This window comes from Drosophila sulfurigaster, chromosome 2R (genome assembly GCF_023558435.1).
Source record: "Drosophila sulfurigaster albostrigata strain 15112-1811.04 chromosome 2R, ASM2355843v2, whole genome shotgun sequence".
Taxonomy (NCBI): domain Eukaryota; kingdom Metazoa; phylum Arthropoda; class Insecta; order Diptera; family Drosophilidae; genus Drosophila; species Drosophila sulfurigaster.
In genome coordinates, this window is record NC_084882.1 from 7763846 (window position 1) to 7783174 (window position 19329).

Here is a 19329-nt window from a genome sequence, read left to right on the forward strand (position 1 = left end):
TACACCGTGACGCTTTAACATGATAATATAAATGTTATATTGAGTACTCGATTCATGAATCTATCGAAATATTCGGTTTTTTCCCCAAGTTGACAGGTCTGCGCTAAATCACTGGCAAAGTACTCGAGAATCGACAGCCGTTAAAATTCTCAGATTAGATTTGTTGTTTTTAAATGTTTGTGTACAAAAAATTAAGGAACATTGAATAAAAGTAAAGCGAACAGTAAGAGTAATAAACGAAAAGCTATAATGTGGAGTTAAATTGTGTCGCAGTCGAGCAGCTGCAGCTGCAAGCCTTTCTCCATGCCGCAACGGAGTTGAAAAATCGATTTTTCAAACACGAATTGGAAATGAGCAGGTGCAAAAATAAATTAAATTCAAAAAGAAGCCAGTTAACAAATAAATGCTTGCAGGATGTGCCATTAACAAAAGAATTACTGTCATAGAACGCATTAAAATCACGCCAACAGTATGCCTGAGAACTTGGAACTGCATCAGTTCGTGGACGGGACGCGAACAGGGGACATATCAAATCAATGGCTGGAGCGTATAAAGAGTCGCGTCAAATGTCCCTATCTGGGCATCATACTGGCCACCCTCTCCTCCCTCTTCTTCTCCCTCTGCTCAGTCATAGTCAAGGGTCTTGTCGATGTCAATCCCATGGAGCTAGCATCGTTTCGTTTCGTTGGCGTCCTTTTACCCGCCATCCCCATCCTCATATATACTCGACAACCGGTGTTTCCCGAGGGCAAACGGGTAATTCTGCTGCTACGCTGCTTTATGGGCACCACGGGCCTTATGCTCAGCTTCTATGCCTTCCGGCACATGCCACTTGCGGATGCCAGCGTCATTATCTTCTCCACGCCGGTGTTTGTCGCCATCTTCGCGCGCGTCTTCCTCAAGGAGCCGTGCACGCTCTTCAATGTGGTCACCATCAATATGACGCTGCTCGGAGTCGTTCTCATCACACGCCCGCCGCTCGTCTTTGGTGACGCAGTGCCTCCGTCTGTTGTCGATATCTCTGACAGCGCCGCTAGTGAAAGGTATGCGGAAAAGAGCTACGACATCTGGGGACCAGTTGCTGCCATATCCTCGACGCTGTTTGGTGCCAATGTTTACATTCTGCTTCGTGCTCTTAAAAATCTACACTTCTCCGTGATCATGACCAATTTTGGAGCCATCGCCTTAGTCTACACTCTCATCGTCTGCGGCTCCATTGGCGCCGTTTGCTGGCCTAGCTGTGGACGCGATCGCTGGCTGGTCGTCGTCCTTGCCATCTTCAGTTTCCTGGGGCAAATCCTGCTGACGCTGTCGCTGCAGGTGGAGCAGGCGGGTCCAGTGGCCATCGCACGCTGTGCTGACATCGTTTTCGCCTTCATCTGGCAGATGATGTTCTTCGGCGAAGCGCCCAATGCGTACTCTCTTTTTGGTGCCCTAATGGTCGTCAGCTCGGTGATTCTAACTGCCATGAAGAAGTGGGCGATGACTTTGCCGAGGGAGTCGTCGCTGCGCAAACGATTGCGTCTCATTTTGCTGGAATAGAGGACTGGATGTTGTAGTGATAGTTATTGATAGTTAATGGACTCGGACCCGACGCGTTTTGCGGTTTCTCTAAACTAGCGTCGTACTTTGAAAAAATCAAATTTGAGCAGAGGAAACACATTTTGGGGGAACAATGCTCAACATTAAATTCGATTCGTACACTTAGACTTTAAATATTGAAATGCTCATTTAGTATATTATAATGGTGCATTGAACACATATACTACATAATGAAGTAAAAAGTTTTAAAGTTCGAGCGTGATACTCATACCATCAAAACAAAACAAAAGAATAGTAAAAATAATATTCATACATATGACTATGATATACACACATTACACTTACTTATAGCGTAACTATTGTATTTGCTTTAGTTTAGCCAAATTCATTGAGTTGTTGTTTTGTACATTGTTATACATGCTTACACTACAGAAAGTATTTCCATCAACATAAACTAATAAATCAATTTAAATTGTGAAAAATCCAAACGGTTGGTCATTTAAATTACACAACTGCAAGCGGAAGATGGCGCTGCCATAGCAGTAAAACAATCAGCTGGTTTGTTATCGATAGTTCTGCTCAGCAATATTAATTGTTTTCTACTGACGTCACGCTTACATAAAATGTTGTTTAACAGACGCTTAACATGAGTAACCTTATCGCACAGCTGGCCTTGACTACAGCGCGTCGGCGCCACCGTTGCCACAACAAACCATTAAAACGTAATCAAGTGAAAACAAACAACAAACCAATTGGCCGGTCAATAAAAATAAAAAGTTAACACAAAATAGTGTGCGACGGCGACGGATTTACATGTTTTGATAATATTATTATATTTAAATACATTGAAAAAAGGAACACTACGCAAACAGAAAACAAACACGTTGTACATTCGATTCGATTGTTGGCTTCAGCTGTTCGCAGTTGTTGTTGCTGCTGCTGTTGGTGTTGTATTTAGAAACCCAAATCGGCAATTACGGCATCCAGTTCGTCCTGCAGATTCGTTGCCCTGGAACGCACCTGTGAAATTTGATCCTGCAAATTGTCCACATTCGCCTGCAGCAGAACGTTGCACTTCTTCATTGCGGCAAAGCGACTCTCGTGCTTCTTCACCCTCGGCTCCAGATTTCCCTTTTTGGCGGAGTTGGCAGAGTCCTAAAAGAAAACATTGGTGAGTTTACAGTAGAGTTATTGCGTTTCTTTACTAAAATATTGCAATCTAATATTTCTAAATAAATTGATGATTTATCACATCGACTTAAAAAGATCGTTAGGATGACATCTCTATAATAAAAGACAAATTGTACTATCGACATTTATACATGGATTTACTGACATCGCAGATGAAACAGTTTTAGCATGAAGGAGAATAATGGTATTTACCTCTGCCTCTGATTCGCTGCCTGATTCCTCTCCGCTTTCTTCTGATTCAGATTCCTCCGACTCTTCTTCGGATTCTTCCTCTTCCTCCTCCTCTGCTTCGGCTTCTTCTTCGTCGTCTTTATCTTCGCCGTCTAATTCGTCTTCGTCCAGCTTCATGGATGCAGCCATCTTCTGCACTTCCTTCTCCAGTTTCTTGAACTTTTTGTTTTCCTCCCTTTTAGGCGAAATAAGTATTATGTATTTACTCATAATTGATTGACTCAGAGATGAATATTACGCACTTGAGTATAACATGATTCTTCTTCATAGCCTGCTTCAGTGCATCCTTCTCTTTTTTGGCTGCCTCCTCCTTGACCTTGAGTTTGGTCAGTTTGCTGCGTAACACTTTCACCTCCTTGCCCAGTCGTCGTTCTCTTCGCTCTGTCTTCTTTTCCTCGGGTTCATCGGGATCGCTTTCACTAAGCTCTAGATCCAGTTCTGGCGAGCTGTCGCGTCCAAAGTGCACATCGCTTGGTCTCCTCGATCCATCTAATGAGCCGCCACCCTATTTTTAATAGGCGATATATCAAAGTATGGTTAAAGCAGCGTATCTGAACTATCTGATAATATGCAGATTAGATTCTTGGGATTACCTTGTGCAGGCCGTGATTACCATAATTGGAGTTCAACTGGTCGTAGTAATCATCGTTGTCATCGTCGTAAGCAAAGCAAATACTAATATGCGGTCTGTTAGTGCTTGGCGTCGTATTGCCCTTATATATGTATATATAATAATAGTAGCGATAGCGTTTGGTTAATGGGTTAATGTTTTAGTGGTGTGTCTAGTGCAAACATACGAGTAAGAGCATTGTCTAAATGGGATTTGTCTTGTGTCTTAGTGCATTTAAAATAGCATTTTTAATTTTTATTGTTTGCAAAAAAGTAAGAAAACGATGTCAAGTCTGTGCACAATGTTGGTAAGATGAATCGACTGCGAATGTTGATATCATATTCAAAGGACAATTTGTAATGCTGATAAATGGGAAATGATAAATTTCAAGACTTGCTAGACTTGGAAAAGGTTTGCATTTGTATTCTTTATAGAGGTTATTTCTTCTGACAGCAATTGGCTATCTAAGTGAATGTGCTTATTTACCCTATTACAAAATATGACTTCAAAAACACTTTTATGCCTTTTCGAATTTACGTGGGTTGCCAAGTTCGAACATACCATAGAACAATTTTTTAAATTAAATTTTGTCATGGCCACCACCACAAATTGCAAATTTGAATTGTAATAAATTTTGTACAATTGACAACATCATTTCAATGCCAGAAATATTTAAAAATATACATTGAATGCATTAAAATTTATTAGTTTTACAATAATATTTACTTTTCGCTAATTTTTTAATTAAAAATATACCTTAAGCTGGTGGATTGCATGGATGTTATTTGAATATGAATACGCGAAAAACAACAACAGATGCACCTTCTCAGTTGTTTTGATTACACTTAATTCTGTTGTGTTAAAAAAATTCCGAGCAGGTATCTCTAAGTGATTCTTAAAATTTACTACATAAAATTCGACCTTAAGAAATGTTTCCTAATGCAAGCAAACAACTTTATAAATTTGTCACCTATTTATAGGAAGAGAATTTAGAATGAATTGTTTTAAAGGATATCAACATCTATACTCGCTTCAGCCTTCGAGATGTGGTGTGTGCCGAGTGTTGTCAGCTGAAGTGTAATTATTTATTGCAACTGCTACGACTACAAATTCAACAAATATTGCAAAAGAGGTGCAACAACGTCAGTTACGTCTACAGCTACGACTAGGATTGCAACTATGTAGAATCGATGGCAAAAGCGACTAATTGCGATTGCTTTGTTAACTTGGCATAGTTGTTAGGCTGAGCTGTCGCAGGGACGCGCAGGGCGAGGACGGCGCTGAAAATGTGCGAGACAATGTGTGGGTCATAACCCCATCTTCATCTCCAACTTCAACTGCAACTGCAATTGCAACTGCAACTTCAACTTTAACATTAACTTTAGCGTCAACTGACAACACCAACACATTGTGCCTTGTGACTTGTCTACTCGTTCCCGCCCCCCCTTCATGTCATCTTTTGTACTTTTGCTTACCTGCAGCGCCGCTGCCAATTTGCGCTCCAGCAATTGTATCTGTCTCTTTTGTTCCTCGATTTCCGTTTTCGCATCGACGAGCAGTTCGCTGGTGTCGTGATAGTTCTGTTCCACCTCCTTGGACACCTTTCTCGCATCTTCCACTTCGCGTTTCAACGAATTGACATACGCTTGCTCCGACGTGGGCGTTGGATCCATGGTGGCAACAATGACATTTGAACCGTACTCCAAATTCTTCTCTCTCGACTTCTCTCGCTCCAGTTCCGTTTCTAAAGTCCTAATCTTCGCCAGCAGTTTCTTGTTCTCACGCTCCTGCGCCTCACGATTGCGCAGTTCCATGGCCAGCATTTGTTTTGTGCTCTGCAGATCGTCACGAATCTTGTCAATGTCATCCAACTCATCGGGACTTTCCTCATCAATCGACATGGCTGACACAATACTGGGCCTTGAGCTACCAGCTCCAAGTGCACTAGCATTCGCTCCTGGTCCCAGGGCATGGCTGCTAGGCGCCTCACTTAACATATTAACCTTCGATTGGGACTTGAGAAGTTGCTCCTCAATAGTCTTCTGGCGACGGAACTTGCGCAAACCTTCAAGGATGGGTTTGCTGCGATCGTTTGTCTGTGTTGGACGTAGGCGAACTCCACCTTGGATCTGCTTAAGCAGCTTGTTGTGCGAATTGTCCTTTTCTGTTTCGTAGATGAACTTGTCGTCCACTTTGGTCATTGATTTGCACGTTAATATGGGCTGAGATCTGCATGGAACATTGTTTAGAGTTTATTACTTGTTACTGATTTACTTAACACTTAAATGCTTGAACTATTATTGCAGTGCTTGATAAAACAAGTAAGAAAGCTACAGTCGAGTGTACTCGACTGTGAGATACCCGCTACCCAATTTGATTAAAAGCAATATATTTTGCGGTATTATTCTCAAAATATACCGAATATACTGCAAATATACTAAAAATACTAAGAATATACCAAATGGTATGTTTGGTATATCGATATAGTACACCATTCAAAATATACCATAGACGGCACAATGTGCTAGATTGTCGGCCAAAGCAACTCAGACCCCTAGGAGTTTTTGCCCATACAAAAGTATTTCTTTAATAACGTCGACAATTTTTATCTGATCGCAACCAAATTTTCAGGAATCATAACTACTATTATTGTATATACCAAAATTCAGCTTCAGCTTTAGCTTCAAAATTACGCTTGTTATTAGATTTTTTTGATTTGCGGGGGCGGAAGTGGGCTTGGCAAAAATTTTAAACAAACTTGATCTGCGTGCAAACATAACAAATGCTGTGAAAAAAAAATATAGCTCTATCTCTTATAGTCTCTGAGATCAAGGTGTTCATACGGATAGACGGACAGACACACAGATCGACAGACGGACATGGCTAGATCGTCTCGGCTGTTGTCGCTGATCAAGAATATATATACTTTATAGGGTCGGAGATGCCTCCTTCTACCTGTTACATACATTTCCTGTCCGCACAAAGTTATAATACCCTTCTACCCTATGGGTAGCGGGTATAAAAAGGAAGAAGTTTGCAATTTATCTAATTCCCTATCCCTATAGGGCATTGTGACCAATTTTTTCAAAATAGTAAAAATCGTTTAGTATTGCGAATAAAACCTTCTACTATTCTAACAAAATTCATTTAATTATGATTCCTATTCAATTATTAGATTAGCTACAACTTGATTTCTTATTTTAAACATGGTATTAACTAATGTTTAAATTTAAACGAATCTTTATGCAGTTTAACCAAGAGAAAATACGCAATTGTTGGAAGAAATTCCTTAATGCACACTGAAGTTTTATGCAACTAAATCGAAATTTTTCAAAGAAAGTGTCATTACGTTTCCTAAATGTTTGGCAAGTTATCTTTGAGGAGGATTTAAGTATTGAGGCAGTTAGCCTTAGTCGGAAACCTTGGTTGCGGTTTTGGATTTTAATGACGTTCCTGATAGTCCCTATTTGTTTGTGTTCACAATGCTGAAAACATTAAGTTGCTGCATACAAATTTGCTCGGTTTTCATTGATTAAGCAATGTATATACTGTATTGTACTGTAGTAAAATCACTATCACTATCTTTGACTTTATTTCTCATAATTCTCATAATTATATTTGAGCTGAAAATTTGCATCTAAATTAACAGTTTCGTTATCCCTTGCGCGCTTGAATGAATTGATATTTATTTTTGATATGAGTTATATAAATTAAACTGCAGTAAACTCTTAACACATTTTTCCTTTAAATGTCCTTAGCTCTTAGTGCTAAAAGTAATTATATACTGGTGTTTCCTATCGTCCTCTATGATTTTCATTTACACATTGCTACTTATTGGGCAATTAGGGTTTATTCATTTTTATTTCCCTTTTGGATAACTATTTTGATGCCTCATTTGTAATGAGCCGTCATCCATCCGAGTGCTACAAATGAGCAGCTTACCTATCGTTGCATGCCACATGGCGAAGCTTCTTGCCGCTCTCGACCTCCTTCATCATCTCGGACCAGTCTGGTCGTCGGCGTGGTCGTGTTCTGCATGAAATCAAATAAATGCTGGCTTAGTCTTGGTGCTCTGGTTCAAATTCTGGACGTGTGCTTACTTCAGCTTTTCGAGCGTTTTCTTCTGCGTTTCGGATAGCACGCGCTTCTCGCCGGGAGCCAATGGGGGCGGTGGTGGTGGTGGTGCCTTTGGAACCAGGGATGGCAGCGGCGGAGGCGCTGGAACTGTTGCAAGTGGATAGAAAGAGAGAGAGAGAAAAAGAGAAAGGTTAGCAAATGCCTTAGTTAGGATATAAGTATGGATGGTCTGCCCGATTTTGTTGATTCCTTCGTTTTCTTCGGTTTCTGGTTTTTTACTTTTTTGTCGAGTAAATCGTTTAGCGCTGCGTGCACTCGCGGTTATTAAATATAATTTTAATTTAATGAGTTTGCAATTTGTGTCAGTTGTTTGCGCAAAGTTCTTCTCGCCACAGGCCATACATATCAATTGGGGTTTTTCAGTTCTTTATGGGTTTTCACTTTGGGGGCGGGGAGCAGCACAAGTATTTTCTTTCCAATTCGAGTTGTGCTGGTGCACGCTCTCTGAAAGCTCTCTGAAGTTGCCAGCATTGCCTGAGATTGAAAAGTTACTGCCGTGCTACGGTCCAGAATCAACTGGCAACTGCAGGCATTCCTCCCTTCCCCCCAACTCTCGTATGCCGCAACGCACACCAAAGCCCTGAGCTTGTTTTATTGCTTTAACACCCATGGAACATCCATGAACTACTAAGAGTAGGGGATAGGGAGGCAGGCAAAAGTTTGATTGCATTTTTTACTTTGTGCCGTGTTGCGCTTGACTCGACTTTGGTTTAGTTAGTTAGTTTAAAGTCTGTGATGCGCTTGCTGCAGGCTTTTGTTAACGAGGCCAATTAATTTGAAATGTTTGCACAAGCTGTTACTAATAAATTTCCGCTTAAATTGTTGGCCTAACAAGTTGCGAGACGCCCAGGATATTTCTTCCAGTTGCCCTTGTAATTAGCAATTGAAAAACTTTCTGATTTTCTGTTTTCCAACCCGTAACAACAGCAGCAGCAGCTACCAGCATCGAAAGGGAAGAGCAGCTACATTTATCCCATCCTATCATCGCCAACTGGATCCTTGATCCCTTCCACCAACAAGTGCAAAGTTGGTATACAATACTTTGCATTCTTTTCAACTTGTTTGGCTCGTCACCCCGTTACAGGTTGATGCTTGTTTTTCTTTTTTTTTGGCTTTGGCTTTGGCTTTGGCATTGCCATGCTCTGGCTTTTGCTTCTTGGCTTGGCTTGCCTTGGCTTTGTATTGTTTGATGCTAAAAAGTGCAAAAGTCAAACAACTGCTTAAGACAATGACGGCGCCAAGTGATGAAAAGCTGACAAATCTGTTAATTAGCTTTGTTTGAATGAACCCAGACCAAGAAGGCAACACACCCGCACACACATACAACACTCCTTCCTCCGTCACCTCGCACAGCAGTCGAACAAACCCAAAAAGCAGCCAACAGTAGCGTACCCCAATCTCAGCCTTATCCTTTTGTCTGGCTGGCCTTGCCACTGCTCCTTATCCCCACTCTTCCCCTTGCTCTTTCTGACTGCCTCTGCTTCTTTGTCTCTGCCTCCTTCACTCCCTCGCTCTCTCTTTAAATCTCCCTCAGCTTGGTTTTAATACGCTTTGCCATGGCTTTTCTTGGACGCTTCATCTCTGGTTTTAGCAGTTGCGCCTGGCTGAATCTGCACTTAATCTTTAAGTGGTTGGCTGCCTTTGCGGTGTCGGTGGCGGTGGCGGTGCATTAGTTGCTGCCTCAATTCGGTTGCTCATTCTGCACCTGTGCTCGAAACTAATCCCGAACTCGTGTTACTTTACTCAATGAAATCAGCGCCAAACTTGATTATTGTAGTCTCTCCTTGCTGCTGCTGCATGTTAATGTAACATCCTGGCCACGTTCCTATATCTATATCCTTCAAGTCTTTGTCGCCTCCCACTCTTCTGTCTGGCTGCCATTTGTAGTCACTGATTAAAATACGTGGTCAACTTTTTGGGCAGCCAATTGAGCACTCGTTTAGTAAGTTTCGCTTAATTCGTTTTAGTTATTTATGGCAAAGCTCTGGCAAAGCAGCATCCTAAATCAGGGCCCCTCTCACCCTCATCGCAATTCACATTCACATCCAACTCACCCATTCGCATTCACGAAATGAAAATGAAAATGAAAACAAGAGACTGAAGCTGAAACGGAGAACAGAAAAACAAAAAATAAAGAAGAAACTTACCCAAGGCACTTTGTGGAAGGGTGCCGGGCAGATAAAACTCTTCATTCATTCATTCATGTCGACAAAATTATTTCTTATTTAAATAAAATCCTGAGCAGAACGAGGCGAGGCGAGGCGGGGCGAGTCCCGGCGTCTCTGAGATGATGCTACCCACTTAATATACCGCAAAGCCCGCACTTACAACGACGCAAAATGAATAGCGGGGTATGTAAACATAAATTTTGCGAGCTCACTCAGTGCTCCCCTCAATTCTCAACCTTATAGTACCCGCTCGGTTTCTGTTCCCTGTCTTTGTCCCCGACACGAGGAATGTTTCTGTTCCCTTCTTGCCGTTCCCTTCTCGCCCTGCTGCTGCTGCTGCTACTGCTTCCCATTGTGTTATCATCAACAGAATATTCTATGCATGCACAAATGTTGCCGTTGTCATTGAATCACGCTGGGCCGAGCGCACCAGCATCACCAGCATTGGGCGGGGAGGACTCGGGACGGGATGGAACTCGGGACTCAGGACTCAGCGAAGGCGGAGAGAACCGGAGCATTAGCATGGACTCCAGTTTGATTACTGACTTTGTTCCATTGTCTGTGCTTTACATGATGAAGCGTTGAGAAGCTCTGCCATATTTTACAGTCTGCCTCACTCGCCCCGCCCCGCCTCCCACCCTTTCTTCCCCCCTTAAGACCAATTCCCCATACTGACAACTTTAATCCTGGCGGTTTACAGGCGTCTGATTAACGGTTTTCATCTAGTTAATAACTATTGGCTCTCGCACAGCTTAGCAAGTTTATAGTTTGAGATAAATAAAAAAATATATTTTTAAGTACATAATAAGTGTACATTTTATTCCATATATATATATAGAATTTATTAATTACTTTTGAGGAAGCACTTCTCTATTTATGGAAAATTCTCTTGAGGTAAGTGAAAAGTGCTCACGGTTTGCTATTTCTGTTTATTCCGAATCGCGTCAAGTCGATTCGTGTCGAGTCGTGTCGAACGTTTCACCGAATATCAGCAGTTTCCGGATCATAAACCAAATGTTACCCAATCAATGTGAATTCATCAGACTAGAAGTCTTTACAAATGACTTGACATATAGTATAGCATGTATCTCTCTACTATGTATGTGGTTGATGCAATTATTTATTTAGTGAAGCATTTTATTGTCGCCCAACATAATTATTGTGTGTAATGCATGTGTGTGTTTCAACGTTTTTCTTTTACGTAATTTTGACCACGCAATGTCCAAATTTCAAATGGCCTAATCATCTTTTATGTCCTGGCAGAACGCGCCCCTCTCCCCCTGTTTTTTCCCATACGGCTGCACCTATTGAAAGTCGACAGGATACAAACTTAAACGAAGCAAATAAAAAATGATGAAGAAAGCAACAAAATGTGCCCAGAACAGAGCACAGCCGTTACATGTCTCACACACACAAAGATATGTATAGATATATAGAAAGCTGGCTCATTTAAATAAAAGAAAATATATTTCGTCCAGCCGGTTGTCCTTTTGGCTCCTTTGAAGACATTGGCTAGGCTTTGTGGCTGCCGCCATCGCCGTTGCTGCTGCCTTCTTTTTTTCTGCGTCTTCGTTCGTTTTTTTTTTTTTATTTGGTTGCTCGTTTTTTAGTGCGGATATTTGAATATAAATGGGGCATTTAGTTAGACTATATCAAGCACATTGCCATATATCTTTTGTCCTTAACACAGAACTGTTTCACTTCTGCTCAAGAGTTTTGTTTTCCGTTTTCGGTATTCTGTATTCAGTATTCAGTATTCTGAGTTCCCATTCCCAATGATGATAGTTGTCAGTTTCGGTTTTGCGCTTTAAAAGGAGCTGGCCAAGTGCCTGAACCCACTCATCATCCTTCTCATCTGGTTTTAAACATTCCACTTTATGTTGTAGTTTTGACACAATGAGCAATAATCATGAATTTTACTTAGACCATAAAAAAATAAGTAAAAAAGAAATAGTCCTGGCAGGTCAAGGGGGGGTCGGGTAGACAGGATAAAAGGCGGCGGCAGTCCAAGACGTCGTCCGAGCACATTAAATAAATGTTTTTCTTTTTTGTCTTCATTGTTGCCTTTTTATTTTTTTCTCTTTTTTTACTGATATTTTTTTTAATTTTTATTATGCGACAGCTTTAAAGGACAAGCATTGGGGACAACGGTTACCATTTTGTTTAGTGACCTCTCATTCCCTTTTATTTGGCCAGCACAACAAACCCACGAGCCACGAGTCTCGAGTCTCGTGCCTTTTGTGCGCTTGTGTGTTTGCCGTTTCCCTAGTAAGATTAGGACGCATTTGCGGTCACGTTATTGCCCACTGATTAGGACAGGCCGCAACTCGAGTTAACTGCCTTACACGTAACCTTTTTTGCCTTGTCCACCCTCTTCTGTCCCCCTTGTGATGTACTTTCCACACTTTGCGTTCTTAACGAGCTTTTCACTTCATTCATTTGCCGAGTCCCCTTGGGGCAATGCAATTCAATTAGATAACTTATGCAACTCACTGTTATTGTTTTCAAATTACAAATGGCCGCAGCTCGGAGCCACAAAATGCATTAGAATATTGCGACTTTAGTTCACTTTATCGAATGCTAGAATTGAAAACTGTGTTTTTGTGTCCTTAAATTTGTTGATTATTATTATTTGTATATTTTTATTAATATTTTGTTTGTGGGCGGAAACTGTTTGCGCCTCTTTCGACTCAATGCACAGCACTCACTAAAATTTAATAAATAAAATATGTTATTTATATTGCTTTATAGCCTTAGTGTGGTGTGTGTGTGTGTGTCTCTGTGCGTTCTGTGTGTGTTGGTTGTTGTGCCCCTTTATGTGCTTTGTTGTTTTTGTTTGGGCACAAAATTTTTGATGAAATGTTTTGTGCACATTTCATTTATATACTTATATACATTTATTCATATAGATGGACTCGGTACACTCACTCATAGGTACTCATATACATTCATGCGACTACGAGTATCTCTTAGTGCGTTTTAAAAATTTTAAAAATGAGCAGTCGACGTGCAGGTGAATGTGAATGGACCCACACACATTCATCCTATGGCATATAGTATGTTATACATAACTATATATGTATGCATGCTGAAATGCATTTGTATGAGTAGCTGACAGCTACGTATATAAGTGTGTGTGTGTGTGTGTGTCTGTGTGGATAGGTAGGACTAGAGATGGACACCCGACTTAAATATTCTGTCATGCATAATAAAAATGCACAGGGAATTGCATTTTCATCACACAGGCAAAGTGTGAGAGCGACGCACCTTTGTGATATGCTGGAATCCTGGCTGAATTCTGAAATTCCAGTGCGATTAAATTAAAAATAGCTCGGAGAAAACTCGGATTTAATCAGACATGCTTGTTTAAATGTTAGCAGAATAGAGAAATGTGAATGAGGTCAACACTTGAATTTTGTGTTGCCTGATGAAAATAGAAACAACATTTCTTATATTTGATATTTTTATCTCTTGACACTCTGGACTCTCACGTGCCCATCTCTAATAGACGGTTTACTCATGAGCAATATCACTCATACGCTAGGCTAAGAAAATTTATTTATTTTTTAGCTGTGACGTCTCTTGGCCTTGCCTTTCGCCAACATTTCGATAAATAAAGACCCATTGAGAAAGACAGAATAAAATCTAACAGAGAGAAAGAGATCACAAATTGGCGAGAAGCTAATTGAAGGCCATTCAATTAATTAATACGGATATTTTTTGCTGATGAATGTCCAAAACAGTCCCAGTAGATTATCCGTATTTGCATTGCCAGTTAAATGGTTTTAGACATTAGAGAAGCATCAATATTTTACAGCATTGGTGTGGTAGTCCATTAGAGTAGTTAATCGGGGAGTTTAGCTTCCAGTGGCTGGTCTCGCTGAGCAGCGTGAGCGGAGCAAGTGGGGACAACTTACCTTTCCTCAGGGTTTTGGTCTTGAACTCGGGCTTGGGTTCTTCTTTGGGTTCTTTAAGTATTTCATCAACTTTGGGTACCTTTTTAAGCACTGGACGAATCTTGAGCAGATTATCTGTGCTCTTGCTGGGCAACGGTTTCTCCTCGCGCTTCACATGCCTCAGCTTTGGCTTCTCAAGTTTAAAGCGCAAGCGACGCTCACGCTCCTCCTCGGTTTCACCCTCGACGGCTTCGTCGTCGTCCTCGGGCGCAACCTTTTTCATTGATTTATCCCGCTTGACAACAACGCTGCGCAATTTGGGTTTCTCTAGGGTGAAACGCTGTGTCAACTCACTTTCCTGCGGCTCCGTTCGCTTGTTGACCTGCGTTGGACGCAGTTGTGCGGCTTTCTTAACATGCTCTGGCACCTTGGCCTCCATTGTGGTGTCGTCATCATCATCGTCGTCATCATCGTCGTCTTCGTCTTCGTCCTCGTCGTCATCGGTTTCCTCCTCCTCGGTCTCTTCTTCCTCGGACTCGGTTTCTTCTTCGCTTTCCTCTTCTTCCTCCTCGCTCTCCTCTTCCTCAGAGGATGACTCTGGCGGTGGCGTGGGTTCCTTCTTCTTAGCCGGCAGCTTCTTTGTTACCACACTTGCTGCCGCTTTCTTTACTGGCTCTGGCACTGCCTTCTTCACAGGCTCGGGAGCTGCTTTCTTTGCGGGCTCTGCAGCCGCTTTCTTCACCGGCACAGTCACCTTCTTAGTAATGGGTTCGGCGTTCTTTTTGGCAGCTGCTGTTGTGGTCGCTGGAGCAGCTGTTGCTGGTTTCTTGACGGGCTCCGCAGCTGATTTCTTAGCTGGCTCAGCTGACTTCTTGGCCACCGCAGTTGTTGTTGTTTTTTCGGGCGCTGCCTTTGCTTTGCTGTTGGCTGTCGTGGCCGTTGTCGCTGTGGTCGCTGCGGTTGCCGGTGCCTTTTCGCCATTTTCCTTGGTCGCGTTGGCGGTTGCCTTCTTGGCCCAGGGCGTTGTCGCTGGCTTTGTGGTGGCCGCATCCTCCCCCTTCACCCACGGTGGACGAAATGTGGTACGTCCGCTGCTGCCGCTGCCGCTGCCGGCGCCGCTGCCAGCGCTTGTTGTGCTACGGGGTGTCACGAAGGGCATTTTTAGCAAACTCGGCAACTGTTTTCCGTTCTGTTAATTCTCCAGGGGTTTTTATTCTTGCTATTGTTGTTGTTGTTGTTGTTGCTGCTGGCAGCCACTCTGGTCGCCCACTTTTCGTCGTCTATTTGCACACACTTTTTAAATAATTTTCTCTGATTTTTTTTCACTCTTGTTGTTCTAGTTGTAGTTGTTGTTGTTGTTGTTGTTGCTGATGAAAACACAAAACTTTGCACATTAGCACCAACGACGTTGGCGGCTGTTGGCTTGTCGCTGCGATGATGATGGGCGCGGGCGAGGACGGGGGCCGGGGTGGCACACCTCCACTCGGTTGGTTCACTCTCCACTTGTCCAAAAGTTATTTCAAATTGCCGTTGCTTTTTTTCCAATTCTTTTCTGTTTTTTTTTTTCTATATAATTCTTTTATTTTTGTACGTTTGTTGAATGTTTGTTGTTCGCGCTCGCGTTGTGCGTGATGTTGTTGTGCTGTGCTATTTATTTAAAATCTGCTGCCGACGATGAGCAACAGCTGTTTAAAATATCTTAAATTCTCAATTCGTATATATTTGGGTATGTTTCATTTCAAATGTTATTTTTAAATGCATGCGCTCATTAGCTTGTTCTACTTGTTATTGCTGTCGTTGCCCTTGTTGTTGTTGCTGTTGTATTGAGTGTACCTTATTAGCAAACAAAAAAAATGTAGGCCTTTGTGTCATAGTAACAATCAGCGTGCCGTCTCTAAACTGTGCAGCGTTCGACCAACTAAATTGGCCAAATTCCCACTCGCTAGCAATTTAAATACTCAAACAATTCCTATGCAGTTCCAGCTATCAGATATAGTACACACATATATATCTATTCACGACTACAGCTGCGTGCTACATGCACTCCAATAAGCTACAACAATGACAACAACAACAACAGCAACAATCGTAGCACCAACAATTTGCTCTGCCACTGCCTCGATATGTAAAAGGCGAAAATATTTAATTTTAGTTTCTTTGTGCCCGAGCGCTAAAGCGTCGGAGAATCAAAAAAAATTAAAACACAAAAAAAAAAACGAAAAACAACAACACATCTCTGGCTCTGGCGCTTTCGTTTCACAAAGTATACAATGAAAAGCGTACGCAGACACAAGAGAAAAACGAAGAAAATAGGCGAGAGAATGAAATCCGAATTTGTTTCATTCCATTTGCCAGTTTCCATGGCATCTTCGTCTTCATCGTCATTTCCATTTCTCCAATTCGTCCAATGGCCTTTTGCGAATTTTCTCAAATTTATATGTACATAAAAAAGGGAAAAAAATATTTTTTTCCTTTTGGTGCGGAGGAGGCGTTAATTAAACATGACATGCATATAAAAATTATACTTATAAATATGCCGTCATTAGGCTGAATAATATAGCGACAAGACGGTGCTATAAAATCCAAATTATGGCCAGCAAATTTCGGGAAAACAAAATGTCTGTCTCTATCTGATTTTGCAATTACTTTTAATATCATAAGTGACACTTTTCTCTTGCAACTCATAATCCTAAATTGTCTGTAGAAAGTTTTGAGAAAAATACAATTTTATGCGTAATGTTTTGACATATCTCTGGCAGTGGCTGAGCAAATCAATATAGAATGATGCGCAAATGTATTTTCGTATTTCGTATAATAAAATTTGATTTTTCTATCAATATTTGTGGGTCTTTATTGGCTGCGACGCACGTTCCGCCGTTTATAGACATTTTTAATATATTTTGTACACCACCCACAATGCACACACGAACACGAATACACATACAACGCAGTTGCACAGTGGGACAACTAAATACGGTGGTAAAACGCAGGCGAGAGAGAATTTTGCTCGGCACGCAGCGCCTATGACGGCGTTTCAAAAACTAAATTCATGTATTTTTAACAGCACGCTAAAAGCTTGAAAATTTCGAAAAACATATAAAAAAAAAATACACAAAATTATTTGACTCTTGTTGCAGGGTCTTTCTCTCTCTATCTCTCTCTCTCTCTCGGTTCCTCTCTTTGCAGTCTCTCTCACGGGATGATCAGAAAAATGAAATTGAAAATTGTTTTTGGCCGACAAAAATATTTTTAGCATACTCGACAGTTTGGCGTTCATCTCAGCCGATTGACCTTATGGCAGGTGCAGCATAGTTCAATGAAACTGGAATTATGAATACTATATATACACCTTCGCCTTCATAAGCACAGTGATATTAATAACCAATGTGTATCTGTATATATTGCGTTTGTCGCTGGCCGGTAATTCACATCTCAAATCTCTTATCAATTAGCCCCAGTGGTGAAAGTGGTTCTCAATTACGCAAGTTTCTTTGCGCATGGGTTCGCTGTTAACGATGGGGAGGGAGGGAAAGGCTGGGAGGAGGGGGGTTTGGGTTTGAAGAGTCTTACCCTGTGATAAAAACCATTCGTCTAGAAAATCCAACCCCATTAGTGCCTCTTAGTTTTCACTCTTTGCTGATAAATTTTATTGATACTTCTTTAGATAGTTTTTGCAATATTTACATTGTGGCCAGCTGCGATTTGCGAGCTGCGTCCGCTTTTATCTTTCTTTCTTCAAACTGCTCTGTTCTGTTCCTCTGCGCTGTGCAATTGACATTTGCCGTCGACTGATTGCATTTGCAATTGCAATCCATCCATCTATCGGTTAGTGCGTGATCTTATTTATAGTCGCAAATGATTGCATATCGATTAGACAATTGCATTGTCGCAGTCTTCCGACCAGGGTGTGTCGAAGAATTCAGAAGTTGACAACTCTACTTGATTGATTGGCAAAGCACAGAAGGAAAGATGTTACCAACAATGCGTGATTGATTGAGGGGAAAAAAGAACTTAAAAAAAAAGTAAGAAAAAATGAAGATGCGTGCGATAATAATTGACACAAACTTCAAACGGAAATATAAATGAAGTCAAATCTGAGAGCATAAAACGAATGAACAGACAAAAGACAAAAAAGCAGGAGTTGAAAATTGGTGACCAGGAAGAAAGAATGATAAGCAAAAAAAGGAGTAAAAGATATGCGATAAAGAAGGCAACGACGAAAGCAGATTGAGGCATTATAATAAAAGCGCCCAAGTACCTGAAGGGAAGCTCCAACTAAAGCACAAATTGTCAAAAAGAAGAAAACAATTGACAACCCGAAGGAAGTAAAATGGTGAAAAGGGGAAAGAACAGAGGCAGTTCATTACTTTTACAGCAACAAAGAGAAGTTGCCATAGAAGCCAGGCGGCTGCCACTTCTCTTAATTGAAATTAACAAAAGAGAGAAAAGAGGCCTTAACCAGAGTCAAATGCTTCACTGAGAATATTATTACATTCACAAAATTGCATTAAATTTAATATATATGGAAATTGTTTTGGAGCGAAAGCAGCATAATTTACATTTGGTCCAACGCGAGAGATTAAAAACAATAACAGTTTCAATAATTTATCAAATTTCGACACGGTTATCAGCATTGAATTGAAATTTCACCAGGCGTATAAGTAATAACATTAACGGGAGAGCGAAAAAAGAGTCGGTTGCAAATTTTATACATAAACTACATACACAAAGGCTATATGTATGCATTTTCCAGTTAGTTTCTGTTTGCGACTTGCCAGATGAAACAAAAACAGACCTCGTAAATATTTAAATGCCCGCATAGTTTTGGGGTTAAAAGCAACAGACAAATTTCAGTTGCATACTTCTCGGCGGTGCCAAAAACTCATCCAAATGTATCTTTATACCCTGTTTTGTATATTTTGTGGAACTGATTATATTCTTTCCCGGATTCTATTATACTCTAAGTGTAAATAAACAGTAAACTTTTTAACTGTATAGGGTAACTTATAGTCAAACACTCTTTGAATTTAGTAGCAGCTCCCATAATTGCTGCCACATTTTGCTGCATAGTCAAATTTTGTTTGCAAATCAAAGCGAAGCAAAGCAGAATCAATAAAATTAAAAGTCACTTTGGTGCTGAGTTTTATTATTAAATGTTTTCGGTTTCCGTTTTTTATGCTTTACTCTGCAAATTGAGTGAAAAAGGGTATTGACAATTTCAGAGACCATCAAATACTGGCATTTATGTTTGTGTAATGCAATAAGCAATTGAATTTTTTTTAAATATTTCTCCATTCCCTTAACAAAACTTGCAACTCTTGGAATTAAATTTGTTTACTTGTTAAAGCGTTTATCTTCATAATAAAGAATTTATAATTTAATGCCGAAGTCTTGCTATTTTGAAAATATCGCGTGCGATATCAAAAGACTGATCGCAGGGTATCTCATAGTCGAACACTTTAAATTCAACGCTCTCACTTGCCGTTTTTATTATATTTCTGGCATGATAAAGTTGCAAACTTGCCATGGTCGTAAATCAATTTGAAGAGCGTAG

General features: G+C 40.8%; 3 protein-coding genes across 8 annotated transcripts in view; 2 read left to right on the plus strand and 1 right to left on the minus strand.

Annotated features, from left to right (window-relative positions):
* Positions 1-11: 11 nt before the first annotated feature.
* On the plus strand, positions 12-2597 carry LOC133839442 (solute carrier family 35 member G1). Its single transcript, XM_062271013.1, has 2 exons — positions 12-358; positions 414-2597. The coding sequence occupies exon 2, from the start codon at positions 472-474 to the stop codon at positions 1540-1542; it is 1071 nt and encodes a 356-aa protein (XP_062126997.1). The 5' UTR covers positions 12-358; positions 414-471; the 3' UTR covers positions 1543-2597.
* Positions 2351-17400, minus strand: LOC133839440 (DNA ligase 1). 6 transcript variants are annotated; one of them, XM_062271004.1, is made up of 9 exons: positions 16720-16795; positions 14130-15460; positions 7675-7798; positions 7517-7606; positions 5050-5803; positions 3558-3677; positions 3207-3469; positions 2926-3139; positions 2351-2697 (listed from the first exon to the last, which is right to left on the minus strand). In XM_062271004.1, the coding sequence occupies exons 2-9, from the start codon at positions 14932-14934 to the stop codon at positions 2497-2499; spliced, it is 2571 nt and encodes an 856-aa protein (XP_062126988.1). In that variant the 5' UTR covers positions 14935-15460; positions 16720-16795; the 3' UTR covers positions 2351-2496. The 6 variants fall into 6 exon arrangements, with proteins under 6 accessions (XP_062126988.1, XP_062126990.1, XP_062126987.1 ...); XM_062271006.1 differs by lacking the exons at positions 14130-15460; positions 16720-16795 and adding an exon at positions 17346-17400; XM_062271003.1 differs by lacking the exon at positions 16720-16795 and having other exon boundaries at positions 14130-15570.
* Positions 2577-19329, plus strand: part of LOC133839441 (trichoplein keratin filament-binding protein) — a 29528-nt gene continuing 12775 nt past the window's right edge. Inside the window, exon 1 of the mRNA XM_062271010.1 lies at positions 2577-2713. The gene's annotated coding sequence lies outside the window, so the exon portion shown is untranslated. The remainder of the gene's footprint in view (positions 2714-19329) is intronic.